The sequence below is a fragment of the Neomonachus schauinslandi genome, chromosome 9, assembly GCF_002201575.2.
Source record: "Neomonachus schauinslandi chromosome 9, ASM220157v2, whole genome shotgun sequence".
Classification (NCBI taxonomy): domain Eukaryota; kingdom Metazoa; phylum Chordata; class Mammalia; order Carnivora; family Phocidae; genus Neomonachus; species Neomonachus schauinslandi.
Window position 1 is genome coordinate 141868144 of NC_058411.1, and position 16587 is coordinate 141884730.

Sequence of the window (16587 nt, forward strand, 5' to 3'; positions counted from 1 at the left end):
TCTCCCCCTGCACGCTGTCCTCGGATGCTGTGTTTGGCGTCCAGGAGGAAGAGACAGTCCTGCTTCGAGCCAAGACCCTGTCGGCCCCTCCTGGCTTCCCCCAGGGGCAGAGCTGCCCTGACAGCTTCCGGACGGCTGGGGAGCGAGGAGGACAGGGCACGTGCTGGGCCTGGCCGGGCACAAGAACGCACGACAGCCTCTCTCGCGGGACCAGCCGCACCAGCTCCTGTGGGCGCCCCCTCGGGGCGGGGCACGGATAGGACGTTGGCCCGTAACTATTCTGGGAAATGAGAGAGGCACTTAGGCTAATTTCGTCAATCTTATTTTCCTTAGGTATCTGGCTTAAAATGAGGGCCGCGTTCATGGAAAACAAAACAAGCAGGCAGGAGAATGAGATCGTTTGTATGTTTACTATGGTACAGCAAGATTTTCCACACCAGAGCCAAGGTCCTCTGCCGCCCACAGAGGCTCTGAGCACACCCACCACCCACGACATTTAAGACAATTCTTCGTTTCTCTGACAATGACTTCTCCAAGTGCATATATAATAAATAAATAGAAAATACATCTTTGTTCCTGGTGGCGCCGATAGGAAACGTTTACATACAAATCACACTACACATCGAATTCCCGAAAAAGGACCCGCTATTTCGGCAACAGGAAGGAGACAAGCATTTCAGAGGAGTGTCCTTTACCCTAAAGGCCCAACTCATGCGAAGGCTGACAGACAGAAAGAACCGTAGGGACAGTTTTCCAAGCCACAAGACAATCCGTGCCACCAAGAACGCGCCCGGCCACCAGCTGCAGCCACGGTGGCAGAGAGAAAGTGCGCAGATCCTACGTATGTCTAATACGTACAACTCTGAGGATTCTCAAATAGGTCATTTTGGAAAGTAACCGAACCAAGGACAGTCCGAGTTCCTGGCCGCCCGAAGTGATCACATCCTAAGTGGTTCACAGTGTGAGACCCGTCGTGGTGACAGAGTCTGGAAACCCCGCAGAACCGTAGCCGCGAACGTGAGGTCATCTCGGCTCCCCTCTGCAGGGCCGTGCAGCTGCCCGCAAGGGGCCTGCCTGGGAGTAGGGCCTGGGCAGCTGCCACGTCCCTCCGCCACCTCCGAGCCGCTGGGAGAACTGGGGTGTTGGCTCAGCCTGGGGAGGGGGCCTCCTGCCCGAGTGTCATGCATGCAGCCGGGCACAGGGAGCCAAGAAGGCCCTCTTTGAAGAAAGGGTGTGTGGTTGGCGCAGGAAAGGGGAAAACGCAGCTCCCCGTGGAGCCCCCCGTGACCCGGGGACCTCAGCAGAGAGCGGGAGCGTCCCTCCTTCCCGGAGCTCTCTGCAGGGTGGTGAGCAGTAGCTGAAGGGCCTGCGGTGGGCCCCACAGCTCGGCAGGCCCCCTGGAGCAGCCACGCCGGCTCACCAGAAGCATGGCAGTGTGCCCCGACACAGTCCCCCGGGCCCTGCCTGCAGGCGTGCAGACCAGGGGGCACCAGTGGGAGGGTCGTGGCTGCCGCAAGCCCTCTCGAGGGACGGCCGGTGCTTGGAACAGTGTGGACGCTGTAGGGCCGCCGCCAGCCCGCGGGAGGGCAGCCCTGTGTGCACAGAAGGCCAGGAGGGAAACCGCCATCAGCTAGTTCTCTCTATTCTGGTCAGTTTTTTCCTTCCAGGGGGCTTGGCCCCATTTGGGGAGCTCCCTCAGGAGTGCGGGACACTCTGGGGCCAGTTGTTGAGGCAATGTGGTATGGCAGCAGGTGCTGGGCGTGGGGCTCCTGGCCCGGCCCCCGGCCTGGCTGTGTGGTTCTTCCCCGTGTCAGGGTCTCAAGTGCCCCATCCAAAAAATGAGGGTTTGGGACTAGGTCATCATTAAGGTCCTTTCCAACCCCAAAACCCCGGGCTCATTGAGGGGTGAGCCCATTCAAGAGCACATGAGGCCCCAAATAGGAGCTCACTTCTCTCAACGTAGCTCCACCCCCGTCCGGGGTCAGAGGGGGGCTGGCTGGGGACCGAAGTGCTCCCCGCGGGGGGGCGATATAAGCCCCCCTAGCCCCCCTTGCATGCTTGGCCGTGGTGAGTGGGCCAGCAAGCAACAGTCAGAGGGTGACCTGCAGTCACCAGCTTTGGCAGATGCAGGCGGAAGGGCTGCACCTCCAAACCCTCTGCTCACCAAGATGCCCTGCCCTTCGCTCCTGTGGGCCCCCTTCCTCCTCCTGCAGGAAGCTTCCTGACCCACCCAAGCTTGCGGGGTCCTTCCCTACAGGGCACCTGCGTGGGTCCTCATCGTCCCCCCTTCACATTCTCTGCCTGGTATCGGAGGCCGTGCATACCTGACCGCCTGGGCCCCCAGCCTGCAAGCCCCTGACTCCGGGCCTGACTTCTCACCACCCCGACCCTGCATGCCCCAGGCACCCCGCGTCACAGGCGCTGGCCTGAAAGAATCTCCTCATCTACAGCTGGGTTCTATGTGCGGTAGGAAAAGCCACAGACTTCTGGAATCTCACAACGGAAAGGGCTTCTAGAAGTCACCTAGTCCCCCCCCATCCCAGGACCTGAAGTCTCCGGAAAGGTTGAACCCCTCCAGAGGCAGGGCTCGCCCATTCCCCGAGGGGCGCCAGTCCCGCCTTGGCGAGTGCTGTCTACACGCCGGCTCCTAACCCCACAAAGGTTGGTGCTTGCTTACAGGAACAGAGATTTCCCCAAGACCGAAGACCAGTCTCTTCTTTCCTGTCTCCACCCACTACCGCACGTGCTGGAGAGCACGGGGATCTGCGAATGGCTGGATCGGGGCTCCCGCCGAAGCAGACCCGGTTGCCAGCACCGCCCGGGCTCCTAGCACGCAGCCCCCCTCCCCCTGCAGAGGCACACACAGGAGAGAAGCACCCAGGAAGCTGCAGGGAAGAGAAGGTCTCTGGCGTGGCCAGCTCCGTCCCCCGGGGCTGCAGGGAGACACTGAGTGGGGGCTGCAGGGGGGGTGGGCAGCACCGGGCATCTCTGACAGCCTCCCCTCGGCCCATCAGGGCTGATGTTGCTGTGCCAGGGGCCGCCGCCTGGGGCCGCCGTCACCGCGCATGGGGGGCGGCACCGCGAGCAGGCCTCCTCACAGCTGCTTCTTCCTCACCACGGGGATCGGCACCACTTGGAAGATCTTGGCCTTGTGGTCGTCCGTGTCCAGAGTCACCCAGGTGGGCCGGAAGCTCCCTTTGAAGCCAACGAATGCCATCTTCTCTGGAAAGTAGGGATGGGTCCCGTGAACAGAAGCCCCGAGAGAATGTCCACACCCCATCACCTCACAGGGCTCCCCGTCGCCATCCCCCTGCCCCTACCAGGGAGCCCTCTCCTCCTCGGTGCCCCATGGGAGAGCTGTGTCCAGCTGCTGACGGTACCCAGTGTCGTTCGCAGGGGGCACGCGGGGTGTCACCTGAACCTCGGGGCCAGCCGCCTGGGGTGGTGGCTCTGCTTTACACAGGACACCTCCCGGGAGCGCCCGCCACCTTCGAGCTGAGCCCCCTGCCCCTGTCAGAAGCCCAGCGTCCCCATCTGTCTGCAAAGGATGGGCGCCTCTACAAGATCTCTCCCCCGCTCCCACATGCTGTGGCCTTAGAAGGACTTTGTCCAGGCACAGAGTGGACGGAGCAGCCCGACCAGACGTCGAGGCCTCGGCCTCACACGGCGGTCTCCCTCTTGCATTCAGAGCTTAACCGTCTGAGGGGCGTGGGGCTGCACGTCCACACTGGGGAACGGCCAGCCCGGCGCACGGCACACACTTCTCACCACTGGGAAAGCACCACTCGACTGAGGTCACCTTAGGCATGTCAGCTTTTGGCAACAGGGTCTTAATTAAAAAGACAGAGGCCCCAAAATAATTCCAGGACTGCTGGAGAAGAGACCTCTCTTTCCCTGGGGTTCTCTTTCGGCTCCTTTGAAGGGCCTTCATTCATGGTTCCTGATTTTTCTCCAGGAGCTGCCCGGAGTTAACGTCCCCTATGATGGGCGACCAGCGTTAGATGTTTCTCGTGGTCAGGATGGCATGGCAGCCAACGGCCCTGACTGGTCTGGACTAGAAACATTCGGATCCAAATTCGAATCTTGGGCAAGTTACTGAAGTGTCTAATTCCATCTGAAATGGGAATAAGGGCACCGAATGCCCCGGTTCTTCATGAATTATAAGATGCTCAGCAAGGGGCGGGGCTGCACACCACACGTGGACCACGGTGGACATGAGTGTCCACAGACTCACTCTGCCTCCCTCCCAGACTTCCCAGGGACCACCGCCACCCGCCCCCCCCAGCCTGCGGTGATGGTGATGAGTGTCAAGTGGCATTTCTGGGCGGGCTGGCTTCTTCCCTGCGGGGTCTGCGCTGGGCTTTGTCTCTGAAGTGCAGGGTGATCTTGAACAAGCCACCTAGATTCTTCGGGCTTCCATTTTCTCCCAGGCAGAGAGGGACAAACAAGAGCTTCGCGGACTGTAGGGCGCCGTGCAGATGCTGGACAACCGCCTGAGCATGGAGGAGGATGTGGGCCCTGCCCGGCTGAGCAGCAGGACCTGGGACGACGGTCAGATCAAGCCACTTTTCTGCGGATACTTTTGTTCAAAAGCAGGGAGCACTTGCCGAGCAGACGGGTGAACCGCTCTAGCAAGTCTCTTGCAGTGTCTGGCCGCGCCTTGAGAGGGAGCTGCCGTGTGGCATGGAGACAGGTGGCACCTCGCCCATGCATTCCAGAAGGCCACCACTTGTGTTGAGGATCTGGAGGTTTGGTGGGAAGCACGGGGGTAGCAGCCGTGCCCCGGACGTCTGGGCCCAGTCGGTAGACACCCCCTCTAGACCACTTACCTTTCAACTTGAGGCTCTTGTCTGCTCCGAGGTTTTCCAGCACTCTGGTCCAGGGGCCCCTGGAGGTGTATCTTCCCTTGGACACCATGAGCACTATGGAGCTGCGCGAGAGAAAAGGATGTTAGGGGCCGGAGGGAGGGCTCCTCCTGGGCGGTGGCGGCAGTCGGGGGGGGGGCAGTCAGCAGTGCCCAGAGGTCCGACTGGGGATTTGGGAAAGGGCAGCCTGTCCCATATGCCGTGTGCTGACCAACATCCTGAGCAGCCCTCCCACACATCCCCGAGCCTGCTCTCCCCCAGCCCGCTGCCCGCGCATGTCTGGCCCCAGTGAGGACAGAGTAGGTGCGCGGAGCACACCTCTCCCGGGGGCGGCACGTGGAGGAGGGACGTCGGCTTTCACTTACTGGTTAGGACTAGAGAGAAAGCCACACCCTGGGGTTACTACACGCTCAGGGGAGGGTTAACCTCCGCCTTCACGTCCCTTCCCTCTGCTCAAGCAAGACAGCGCTACGGCTCGGTTTGCAAATGGGGAGAATGGGGAGAAGAGTAAGTGTGTGAGAGGGCCTGTCCAAGGGGAGCCGTGCTCGGGGGTGGGGGGCAGAGGCCCGGAGCTAGGGGTGCTCCCAGCCTGGCGCTCCCAACCTGCAAAAGCCCAGCTCTGGAGCAAGGCTCCCCTGCCTTGGTTGTGTTCAGGCCAAAGTGCTGGGAACACAGGCTCCTGGCGGCAGACTCAGCCTGCCGGGCCAGACAGGAGGAAGTGAGCACCTCCCCCAGGAACAGAAGCCTAGCGGGGCTTCCAGTTCACATCTCAAAGGAATCCCATAACCACAGACCACAGTCCAGACATGGAGAGACTGTACAGAGTTCTGGAACCCACTGTCACCCCCAGTTGTGTCCCACTGGAAGCAGAAGGAACACTCCTCAGATACAAGGGCTTGTTAGTCCTCAGGACAGATGGGAAGGGAGCCGGGGCTGCGTGCGGCTCTCGGGGGGACTGGGAGGAGGCCTGAGGGGTTGGGGGGTAAAGCCTGTTAGGGAGAGGGAGCGTTGCAAACACATCCTCACCCCTGGATTCGGGCTGGGTGCCCAGGAGGCGGTTTCGCCACTGTTCCAGCTCAGAGCAAAGGCGGGAGTCCCTTCCTGCTGGGGTGACCCCAAACAAAGGTCGTGCCCTCCAGACAGGGTCCTAGGTTAGCTCACAGGAACTGGACACGGAGACAGGGTTCCTGCACACTGTAGGTGTCCCTGTCCGCCTGGTGTGGGGCCATCCCGGCCTGTGAGCCCCTGCACCTGTCAGCGGGGAGATTCCCAGGGGTAGCAGCACGGAGGCCACTCCTAAAAGCCATTCTCAATGTTCTCGGGGGGAGCAGCTGCCTCCTCCTTTCCCTGGGACCCCGAGGCCAGTGGTGGCCCGGGGACAGGATGGAAGGTGCAGGGCAGGCCTGGGTGACAGTGGGTAGGACCTGCCTTGCCCCATTCCTTGCTCCTTTGCAGGAGGTCAGAGAGGGGGCTGCTGGTACCCAATTGCTGGTAGGGCACCCGGTGCCGCCCCAGGGCTGGCTCACAGCAGGTTCTCAGTGAGGGCTCGTCCCGCAAGGCACACGGGGCTACTGCCCCGGCCCAGAGGAGCCCTGGGCGGGGGGCCGGGGGGGTGGTCCCATGCCTCTGCCCCTCCCCTAAACGGAGCGGCTCTGCATTTTCCCTTCTTGTTCCAGACTTCTGCATCCTGTTTCGTTTCAAGAAGAAATCCTCTGGCCAAAAAAGGCATGAAAACTACAGATCTCATGATGAAAAATGTGTTTTCCCCAAATCAGTAAATCTGATCTTTCTGCACGAATGTGCAATGCTAAAGAAGCTTCTAGTGGGGGGTGACGCAGAGACTGAGTCGGACTGAGTGTAAGCAGAGCCCCCGTTCTCTGATGTGACGTGCCCATCACACACTCAGCTTCAGTGAAGTACGTTTGTTCTCACCGACAAATACTTCCAAAGCACGTCCTGTGTGGCAGGTGCTGCACTGAGCACTTTACTCAGGCTTCCTGCCGCGCCAGCTCCTGGCTCTTGAGTGGATGCTCCACCCAGTTAGCCAGAAACGCACCTCTGAGTTAGACGTGGGCCCCACACTCAGAAGTGCATACGTGCCCTGGATCCGGGAGCAGCCATGTCCCTGATCCGACCAAGACTAGTGCTTCAGTAGAAGCAGAACCTTGTAGCTGCGCTGCAAGAGACCTCACCAGAGACGTGCGTGTGTGTTAGACTGGGAACGTGCTGGGGAGTCCCGGGGTTTCTAGCAGAGGGCGCAGGAGGTACAGTTAAGAATTCAAGCTAGCAGTCCACAGGGAGGCTGGGGTCTGACGGCGGAGGCGGACGGGCCAGCCCGGTAGGAGGCTGAGCCGGGGTGCTGGTGCTCAGAGGTCCGACCGGGGATTTGGCCTGTGGGGCAGCCACCGAGAGCACCAGCAGGAGGGCGCTCAGGCAAGTGGGCTGATGGGGACACGGGGACAGAGGAGAAATGAAGGGGGAGTCGAGCAGGACGCCCAGACTCTGGTGCAGTTGTCTGCAGGGATGGTGCTAATGAACCAAAACAGAGCGAGCAGGAGGAGGGGCTGGTCTGGGAGGTTAGAAGACAACAGATGGCGAGAGTCAGACCTAGAGGAGACGTCCAGATGGCCTTGCCCAAGGAGCAGTCGGACAGGAATGTCCGGGGCCGAGGAGAGGTCTGGGCTGGAGGCACTCAAAAGCCACCAGCATTTGGATGGAACTGGAAGTGTGGGAGGGTGAGATCATGCTGGGAGTGTGTCGTGGTCCGGGCAGAGGGCCAGGCCAGGCCTCCCACTTGTAAGCGGGCAGCCCAGCCGCCTCGGCCTGACCTGCATTCAGCACGGCCTGGGCTCCGGCACAAGTCACCGGGCGGGCCCTTCGCTGCGGAGACGCCCCGAGCTCCCGCAGACCCGACTGGCCGGGGAGGGGGCCTAGCCCAGGGTCTGCCGCACGCACACTCACTTGTCGGGGATGGCCGCGATGTGCTCAGACAGCTGCCACGGGATGCCCTGCAGAATGGCGTTCCGGAAGCTCGCCTCGCTCAGCACGTGGCCCCGGCTGCCATCGATCACCACCACCTGGAGGCCGTCCTCTGCGCTGGCGTGCTTCATCCCATCCACCTACAGGCCCAAAGCAACACGGCTATGACGTGGGGGCCCGAGGGCGAGCAAAGCCCCCGGGTTCTGCTGCTCCGTGGCTCCCATGTGGACCCTGAGGGCAGCCTGCCTGCGAAGCTGTTCCAAACTTAAAACCCTCCTCCATCCATTCTCTGTAGCCCTCTGCAGGGCCCCAAATGACGGCCCCATCACTCGGAGACTGTGGAAGTCAGCTTATGTGGACCAGGGGTTTTTGCAGATGTCGGTACATTAAGGATCTGGAGGTGAGATCCCTGTGGATTTAGGATGGGCCCTAAGCCCAGCGATAGGTGTCCTTATGGGAGGAAGGCAGGGGGTGCGGGGCTCCCACACTCAGGGAGAAGGCCGTGGAGACAAGGCAGACGATGCAGGGGTATGTCCTCGAGCCGGGGACGGCATGCAGCCACCAGAGGCCAGCAGAGGCCCCAGGCAGGCGCTCCCTGGGAGCCTGGAGAAGGACCCGACCCTGCCAACCTCCCCCCCACCCCCATGTTGGACCTCTGTCCTCCAGGATGACCGGGGAATCCACTTCCCGGAGGAGGAAGGCTTGTGACAACAGCCCCACCCCGCGGCCAGCCAGTCCCCCAGCCCCCTGCAGGGCCAGAGCCACTCACTTCAATGTACGCGAAGTCGCTCATGAGGTGGAGGAAGCGCCGCCCGGAACTTTCCATCTTCACCTCCAAGAAGCGGTCCTTTGTCTTCTGGAAAACAGACACAGCCTGGCGCGGTTGTTGGGTCTGGGGAGCCGTCCCTCGCATCCCCCAGTACGGAAGTCACCGCGTCGGCCGAGGGCCAGGCAGATGTCCGGGAAGGGCCCTCCCTGGGTCTGGGCCCGGGTACGGGCAAAGGCCGCCCCCCGCCACTCACCAGCTGGGAGCCAGGGAGCTTCCTGGGCATGGGCACGTCCACGACAGCCCTCTCGGCGAACCTGGGGTAGGCGCTGGCCGTGCAGTCGCTGACGCCCGCGTTCTTGGGGATCAGAGCCTTAATCTTGATTCTCTCGCAGCCTCGCACGGAGCAGAAGGCAAACCTCTCTCTCTCGTTGTGCGCTTTCAGCTTCAGGAACAACAGCCTGCACGCGGGGAGCGCGGCCGGTTCGCTCTGGTGTGGGAGCCCTCCTCCTCCCCCTCCTCCCCCTCCTCCCCCAAGGGCACTCCCCACCCCCCCGCCCCCATTAGCGTGCCCAGTGGGCCGTGTCTGTGTCGGTCGCTGCGGTCGGAGAGATAAATGCATCGGATGAAGGGAACAACACTAACGTGGACCCACCGCTCTACGCGCTGGCCGCAAAGTCACACAGTATCTCACTTAACCCTCGAACGGTCCTGGGCGGTAGGTACTGCTACCGTCCTGAGTTCTCGGAAGGGGAAACCATGGCTCAGAGAAGCCACGTGACTTGCCCAGGACCCCCCAGCTGCACGGTGACAGAGCCGGGCGGTCTGTCCCTTCACGGCGCCGGCTCGGGAGCGTGCTACCAGTTCCTCGCCGGGCTTTCCTCCGGACCAGAACTGATTCTCGCTTCCAGGCGAGGACCAGACGCGGCCCGGGGGGTGCAGGGGCTCAGAGGGTGATCAAGCCAAGGCACTAACTTGGGGCTTATTGCTGTTGGTTCAGTTCCGGAGAGAGCTTTCAGGTGGTTCCCACCTCTGTTAGCACATGAGACGCGGGCTGTCCCTGGGGCTGACCCTCGGCTGTGCCCACACAGCCCAACCAGCCCGATGCCGCGACCCCCACCCACCCCACACAGCTGGTGGTGCCGGGGACACACGCTGGCCGGGCAGAGGGGCCCCGAGAATTGGGGAAGCCCGACGGTTTGGGCTTCTACACAGGAACCAGCATCCTGTAACCCGCTCACAGTCCCCGAGCGTGTAACCGACCTAAAGCACAGCCTCGTCATCAGCGCGCCCTGACTGCGGGGACGGAGGCCGGGCACCCCGGTCTGCCCCCCGCGCCCTGCGTCCTGGGGGTGGGCTGTCTGCGGGGCGTCCGCGGTCGTTCACCGCTGCCTGGGGTCGTTATCGGGAGCTCTGTGCTGCAGCAGCAGCTTCACCAGCAGACACCGTTACCTCCTCGCCGGCCGCCTTGTCTGCCCCACGGTGGCTGAGAAGTCACGTGAGGAAAGGGGTGCTATATCTGTGGCCCCCACCCCAGCATTTTACTTAGGCCTCCGACTTTCAAATTCTAATTTCTCTCTAATCAGATTGATAACCTTCATCTCCAGAGAGAGCACCTGCTAGGGATTTCCTTATCCTCGACCTCAATACAAGAACGGGAAGATGGGGGCGCCTGGGGGGCACAGTCCGTTAAGCGTCTGATTCTTGGTTTCGGCTCAGGTCCTGATGGCAGGGTGGTGAGATCCAGCCCCTCATTGGGCTCTGCACTGAGCGTGGAGCCTGCCTGAGGTTCTCGCTCTCCCTCTGCCTGTCCCCTCTGTGCTCTCTGTCTCTCTCTCAAATTAGTAAATCTTAAAAAAAAAAAGAATGGGAAAATGACTGCAAAGCGATCCTTTCCCTGGACTCCCCTGGGGCTGGCTGTCAACAGCCTCGTGGCTTCGGAGATGTGCGGGCATTCCTGAGATGTCAGACTTACTCTTTTTTAGGGGAGGGGACCAAATAGCTCCCTATCTCCAGACACACACGCCATCCCTGTTGGGTCTCCTGAGTAGAACGTGGTGCCGTTTAGCACAAGGGTGGGGGGCTTTGGGAACAGATGGCCTGGGTTCGAAACCAGGGGTGCCCAGACTGTGCTGTGGCCTCTGGGCAGGCCCCTGCTGATCCGTCTCCGTTCCCTCGTCGTCCCCCCCGCCCCCGGACGAGGGGTGACATCACGTGCTCCAGCTGGTGTGTGAGGATCGGAGGTAACGCTCCGCATTTTCTCCGTTCTGAGAGTCACTCCTTTCACTTTGCTCCTGAAACAGGCACGCGTCCTACAGCCCCTGTGTGTGTTTTACAGAATGTTTACGCCCAAGCTTGGCAGCCTGGAGGATGTCATTGGTGGATGGCGCCATCGGCCTTTGAATGGAAGCCCCTAGCAAAGCATCTTACGCCGCCAGCCGGGAACCCGCTGGGGGCTCTCGGGGGCCACACAGGGCCAAGTGGGGCTCCTCACCCTGAGTCCTCGTCCCAGTAGAAGTGGCTTCTGCCCGGAAAGCTCTGGTCCACCTTGTCCATCTGTAAGGTGCGCATGAAGGTGCCCGTCTTGGCCGTCTGCTTCAGCACGCGGTTGTGCACGTCCGACAGGATGGAGAAGGTGGTGCCTTGGGGGTAGCAGAGCCCCACGCGGATCCAGTCGCCCCTGAGGTCAGGAGGAGGGCCAGGTTACGGGAAGGGGCGTCCGGGGCCTGCCCCGGAGAGAGACCCAGCCATCCTCCCCCATTTCTGCAACGGGCGGTCCCGAAGGACCACCTGCTACTGTAGTCACGGGGTCTGTGCGGAGTGCGTGGGGGCGGGGAGGGGCTCACCGGGACGGTGGCTCGGCGCCTCCCGGGCCTACACTGGGGTGCCCCACCGGGAGCAGAAGGACGCCCTCTCGTCCGGGTTGTTGTGAAAGAGCCCAGGATGCGGAGGACGGGGCTCAGCCCTCCTGTCCCAGCCCGATCTCAGGGCCCATTCATGTCTGTGGGTGTCGCTTTCCACATCTGATGTCTGTCTCCCAGGGAGACCGTGACCGTGTTCACAGAGAGCATGCCGGCCTCCATCTCTGAGGCCAGATCCTGAGTGACGTGCTGTCACGTCACCTCCCTTGGTTGCCCCATAAGAGCCTGACGCTGTGCCTGAGGTCAGCCGTGCCCAGAGCGGGGGGCTCAGGCCGGTCTCTGATCCCTGACTACCGGCTGCTCTCGGCCCCTCTAGAGGAGCCCTTCTGCGGGGCTGACATGGGCTGGCCTGGGACTTCATCACGGTGGGACGTCCTCACCGCGGCCTTGAGCTCCAGGAGAGCGGCCATCCCCCGGTCATGCCGCTTCCGGCTGGGCGCCCACTCACCTGTTGAAGTTGATGAGCCAGATGATGAGCTCGGCGGGGGCTGTCTGGTCCCAGTGCACGGTGTAGCCCTTCTGCAGCGTGACGACCGGCTGGTATTGCTGGTAGTGGGTGCTCCGGGTCAGGGCCCCCTCCAAGTACAGCGGACGGCTGGGGAACTCATTCTTGATGATCTTCATCCGTAGGTTACTAGTCTTGTAGGCCTGAACGTACATCTTTTGCAACCCAAAAAGGAAACACACATCTGGACAGTTACAAGAGATTATTCCAAGAGCGTCTGGTTAACATCGGACTACAGGCCCCACTTTCAAAGGAACTTTCTCCTGGAGCCCTTTTAAGGATGCGTGAACCACCGGCCAAATAAGGGGGCATATCTTCCTGCTGGCGGGTGCACGATCCGGCTCAGGCTTCCTGTGCATGCTCAGCAAAGGGCTCCGTCCAGGACATCCCAGTGGACACGGGGGAGGGGCTGGCTTCACAGTCATGCGGCAAACCCAAAGTAACCAGGGGAAGGAGGGGATGAGGAAGGAGGAGGAAGGGGAGGGGGGCGAGGACTTGGACAGAAAGCCGCTTCCTTTCCCCAGCTGCTGTCCCGCCTGCGTCGGAGAGACAGCCCAGGGCGTGTGGCCGCTTCTCGCTCCCTTTCCCTGGGTCCAGCCCGTGTCCTAAACCCTGCGCCGGTCAGTGGCATCTCATTTCAGAGAGCGCACGGCAAGTCCTGTGGACGCAAGAGCCCGGTTGCTGTGGGCCAGCCTCAGCATCAGACACGGCGTCCTGTATTCCCAAGGCGACGTCCCCGCGGCCGCGGCCAGCACAGCCACGAGCCACTGTGCACACGGAGGGGAGGGGGCATCTCCCCTCCGGTTGTGCTGCCCACGAAACGGAGAGGGAAACCTCGGCGCTGCCCATAGCTGGGCGCTCAGGAGAAGCACAAGTTCAAGGGAAGATCAAGCCGCGAAGGGAAGGGAGGGGTTGCGAGAACTGACGAAGCAGCAGCCCATTCTGATAACCGGGCAAGCGCTAGCGATCAGAGCGTTTCTGCAAGAAGACAAGCAGTGTGTGGAAAAGCAAGGGTGGGAGGCTCCACCCGGGGGGCTGCGAGGAGGGCCCGCCCTGGGGGCACGAGGGCCCAGGGTTCCATCACCCTCTAATCCCTCAGGACCCGATCCCGTCTATCAGCAAACTCTGACCCCACCTCCCAGTGTGCCTTCTCAAAGGGCCAGGTCGCCCCCCGCTCCCCCAGCATCACATCCCTCGCCCTGAGCAGGCAGGCCGCAGGAGCCTCTCCGGATCCTTCTAGGCCCACCTCCCCCCGGGGCTCTCCAGCAGGGAGGCCGACGCCCTTCCCCTTCCCCAGCTCCAGGCTCCACCCAGCTTTCTCGGCCTCTGGTTGGCACCCCCACACTCCCGGCCCCTCTTCCCGCCCTTAGGCTCTCTACGGGGACCACCCTCCTCAGCCCACTGTCCGGCCTCACCTTCTATCACCCAAACGCCCCGACCTCCTGCCCTGAGCCTGGCCCTGTCTTCCCTCCAGCCCTCCTACTCCACCGGCGCCTGTCTCTCCGGCACCCCCGACTCCGAGCGCCGGGGCCCCTTCCCCTCTCTGGCGCCAGCTCCCTGTCCCGTCTCTCCCGGACCCCAGACCTCCTGCAGCTCCTTCCTCACTGCCCCCCGGCCCCCATTCCTGATGCCCACAGTGCCTGCCGGCAGGTGGTCCCGAAGACAACCTCCTTCCTTCACACTCGTGTCCTGCCCCCTCCGGGGCCACCGGGCTCGCCGGGCTCCCCCGCCTGTAACACCTGCATTCTCTTGGGCATGCCTCCTCATTTATTCACCAGCCACGTACCAACTAAGGTAGCATCATCATAGCTAATGAAAGTTTTCGGTTCTACCACGTTCCCCATGCTGTTCCGTACAACAGCCATTGACCACGCAGGGCCACTGAGCACTGGAAACGTGACCAGTGTGGCTGAGGACCTGAATTTTAAATTTCATTTTGATTAATTTAGATTTCAAACTGAAGGCAGTGTAAAATAGTCTCCTGCTAAACGTGACTTCATCATTTCAGTGGGACTCACTTCCACTTTGTTGAAAATTTATACCCAAATGGTGTGGGGACTTTGAAGACTTAGAACAGGAAGACAAATACATAGATGTAAAGTGCCTTACTAGTGATTTTTATGCATCGATTACATGTTGAGATGGTAGTATTCTGAGTGTGCTGTTAAAATACATTATTAACTACTATTAAAATTAATTTCCCGTTTCTTTCTTCCTTGCCTTGATGCGGCTTCTAGAAGATTTAAGACCACACACATGGTCTGCACCACAGTTCTGGCGGCTGAGGCTGGTGGAGCACTTTACATCCGTATATGAGCCCACGCCCACAGCCTCGTTAAGGAGGTTCAGCTATTAGCCCCATTTCACAGTTGGAGAGCTGGTTTCACCTCTGCCCACATCTGCACGCCGGCTCGATGCACTGGGGCCTGATGTAATCCAAGCCCTTGACCTCAGAATGTCCCTTTCCAAGGCATTCTGCTTTCTGCCTATGATGTGTTTTCGCTTTGACTTTTTGAAAACTCCACAGGGTGAGGAGGAAAGAGAGACAGAAAAATAGGAGAGGAGAGACACCCAAATATCCTGCACGGCACAGAGCCGGGCCTGTGGCAGGCCCGCGCTCCGCCTCGTCCCGGGACGGGGGGGGGGGGGGGGGATGGGTGGCCCCAAGGGCGCCCTGGTCTCCCTACCTGCGCGTAGCGGCCGCTGCAGACGGCCCCTCTCCAGTCGGGGACGTTGATGCAGTCCGGGTGCCGGACCAGCCAGTTGTCGTCCTTGATGAGGTAGGACCCCGGGTACCCGGACACAGAGCCGTCGACATCATGGAACAGCGACGTCTTATCCCCGTCCATGTCCAGCTGGTTGAACCAGGGCCCGGGCTCTCCGAAGAACACTCTGGAAGTAATCTAAACAGAGCCCAGGAAAGTGAGGGCTGGGCCAGAGCTGAAGGGAAAGGGCGGCCGTCATCAGGCCAGGGAGAAGTTTCCGATTTCCGCTGACATGACACCCCGGCCAAACCCAAGACGCTCTTGGGCGCTGCAAGAGACCTCACGGCTGACCTCCCGGCTGACCTCACAGAGGAAGCCAGACAAACAGCCAGACGCTCACCGGCCTCAGCTCTAGATGCAACATGTCCGTTTGGCCTCTGCTCACAGGAGGCCTGGCTGCTGTGGGTGACCCTAGAGAGTGCTCCGATGTGTGGAGGGGAGGGGATGCAGGAGTGCATGTGTGTGTACGTGCTGTTTTAGCAAGACAGTCTTTCAACACCAGCCGTGGAGGTCTCCATGACTGACCTCTCCCAGGCCTCAGTGGCCTGAGTAAAGAAATGAAGTAACAAGTTTCACTCCTTCCCCTCGGCCCACCAGGGCTGGGCAGACAGGCAAAGGGCAGGCCCAGAGGAGGACCAGGAGGAGGAAGAGGAAAGTTCTGGGAGGTCCGTAACCCAGAGTAAATGCCCCAGGCCGTCTGGCCCTGCCCAGCCTCAAGGGGCAGCCCTCTGTCCTGCTCTCCTCACCCCAGCTCCTTGCCGGCACCTGTCTGTGTCCGGGTGGACCCCGTTCACGGTGCACTCTCCGGGAGAGACGAGCAGAGCATCTTTAGCAAAGAGGGCCTTGGAAACCCTGGGATTTTAGATTAACTGTACCCACTCAGGTGGCCCTGTCACGAGACTCAGGAGGTCAAAACCAAGGCCCTTGGAGGAACAGCCTCAGGCCCTTGAGTCTGGCAGGAGCCCCTGCAGAGGCTCTAGGGGGTTGGGGCAGGGTGAGGGCAAGCGAGCACTTACGTAGCCAGACCTGACCTGTGGGGCAACCTACGTTTGTACTTTTCCAGTCTGGATGCCGATGGGCTGGGACGTGGCCCAGCCTGCTTGCAGGAAGTTGTTCATTCCCTGTGGTGGTGGCAACTGCTCAAACTCCAGCCCCGGGGGACTTGTGAATCACCGCCCAGAGTCTGGATTTGCCGGGAGCCTGCCCCAGCGCCTCACTCACCGGGACATCCTCAAAGGCAATGTTGGTCACGTTGTTATGAGGGCAGCTCTGCCAAGCGTTGTTCAGCCGGAAGGCCAGGGCACTGGTATGCCGGCCCTCCAGGGCCGCAAACTTGCGGAAAGTGCAGTTCTGGATGTTGACGGGGCCGTCATAGAACTGAATTCCTCGGATCGGAAAATTCCTATGGAGTTAAGGAAGTCCGATGTCAGGCTGATCGCCATGTTGTGGCACGGAGTTATCCGCACCCTCCAAGGTGGATGAAAACAGAGACTTCCTGGGTAAACCATTCCTGATCCCCACCTCCAGCAACCCCTCACTGCAGGGCATTATTGATTCATTAATTAATTCACTGAGATAGCATTTACAGATAGAGTAAATGTCAATAAACGATTGTCAGATGACTTATTGGATGGATAGATGGATGGATGGGTGGATGGAAGGAAGGAAGGAAGGATGGATGGATGGATGGATGGATGGGTGGGTGGATGGAAGGGAGGATGGATGGAAGGATGGAAGGGAGGATGGATGGATGGAAGGAAGGATGGATGGGTGGATGGATGGATGG

The 16587-nt window shown here is 60.8% G+C and overlaps 1 protein-coding gene across 2 annotated transcripts in view; it reads right to left on the reverse strand.

The window, feature by feature from the left end:
- Positions 1-403: 403 nt before the first annotated feature.
- The window catches only part of LOC110572399 (cell migration inducing hyaluronidase 1), a 141079-nt gene continuing 124895 nt past the window's right edge, over positions 404-16587 (reverse strand). Inside the window, exons 21-29 of one of the 2 annotated variants that reach the window (XM_021680691.2) lie at positions 16023-16203; positions 14724-14939; positions 11980-12191; positions 11105-11290; positions 8867-9071; positions 8614-8700; positions 7827-7984; positions 4830-4930; positions 404-3222 (exon numbers count right to left, since the gene is read on the reverse strand). In XM_021680691.2, coding sequence (XP_021536366.1) covers positions 3095-3222; positions 4830-4930; positions 7827-7984; positions 8614-8700; positions 8867-9071; positions 11105-11290; positions 11980-12191; positions 14724-14939; positions 16023-16203 — 1474 coding nt within the window. In that variant the 3' untranslated portion in view covers positions 404-3094. The remainder of the gene's footprint in view (positions 3223-4829; positions 4931-7826; positions 7985-8613; positions 8701-8866; positions 9072-11104; positions 11291-11979; positions 12192-14723; positions 14940-16022; positions 16204-16587) is intronic. The other variant, XM_021680693.2, reaches the window with a different exon arrangement.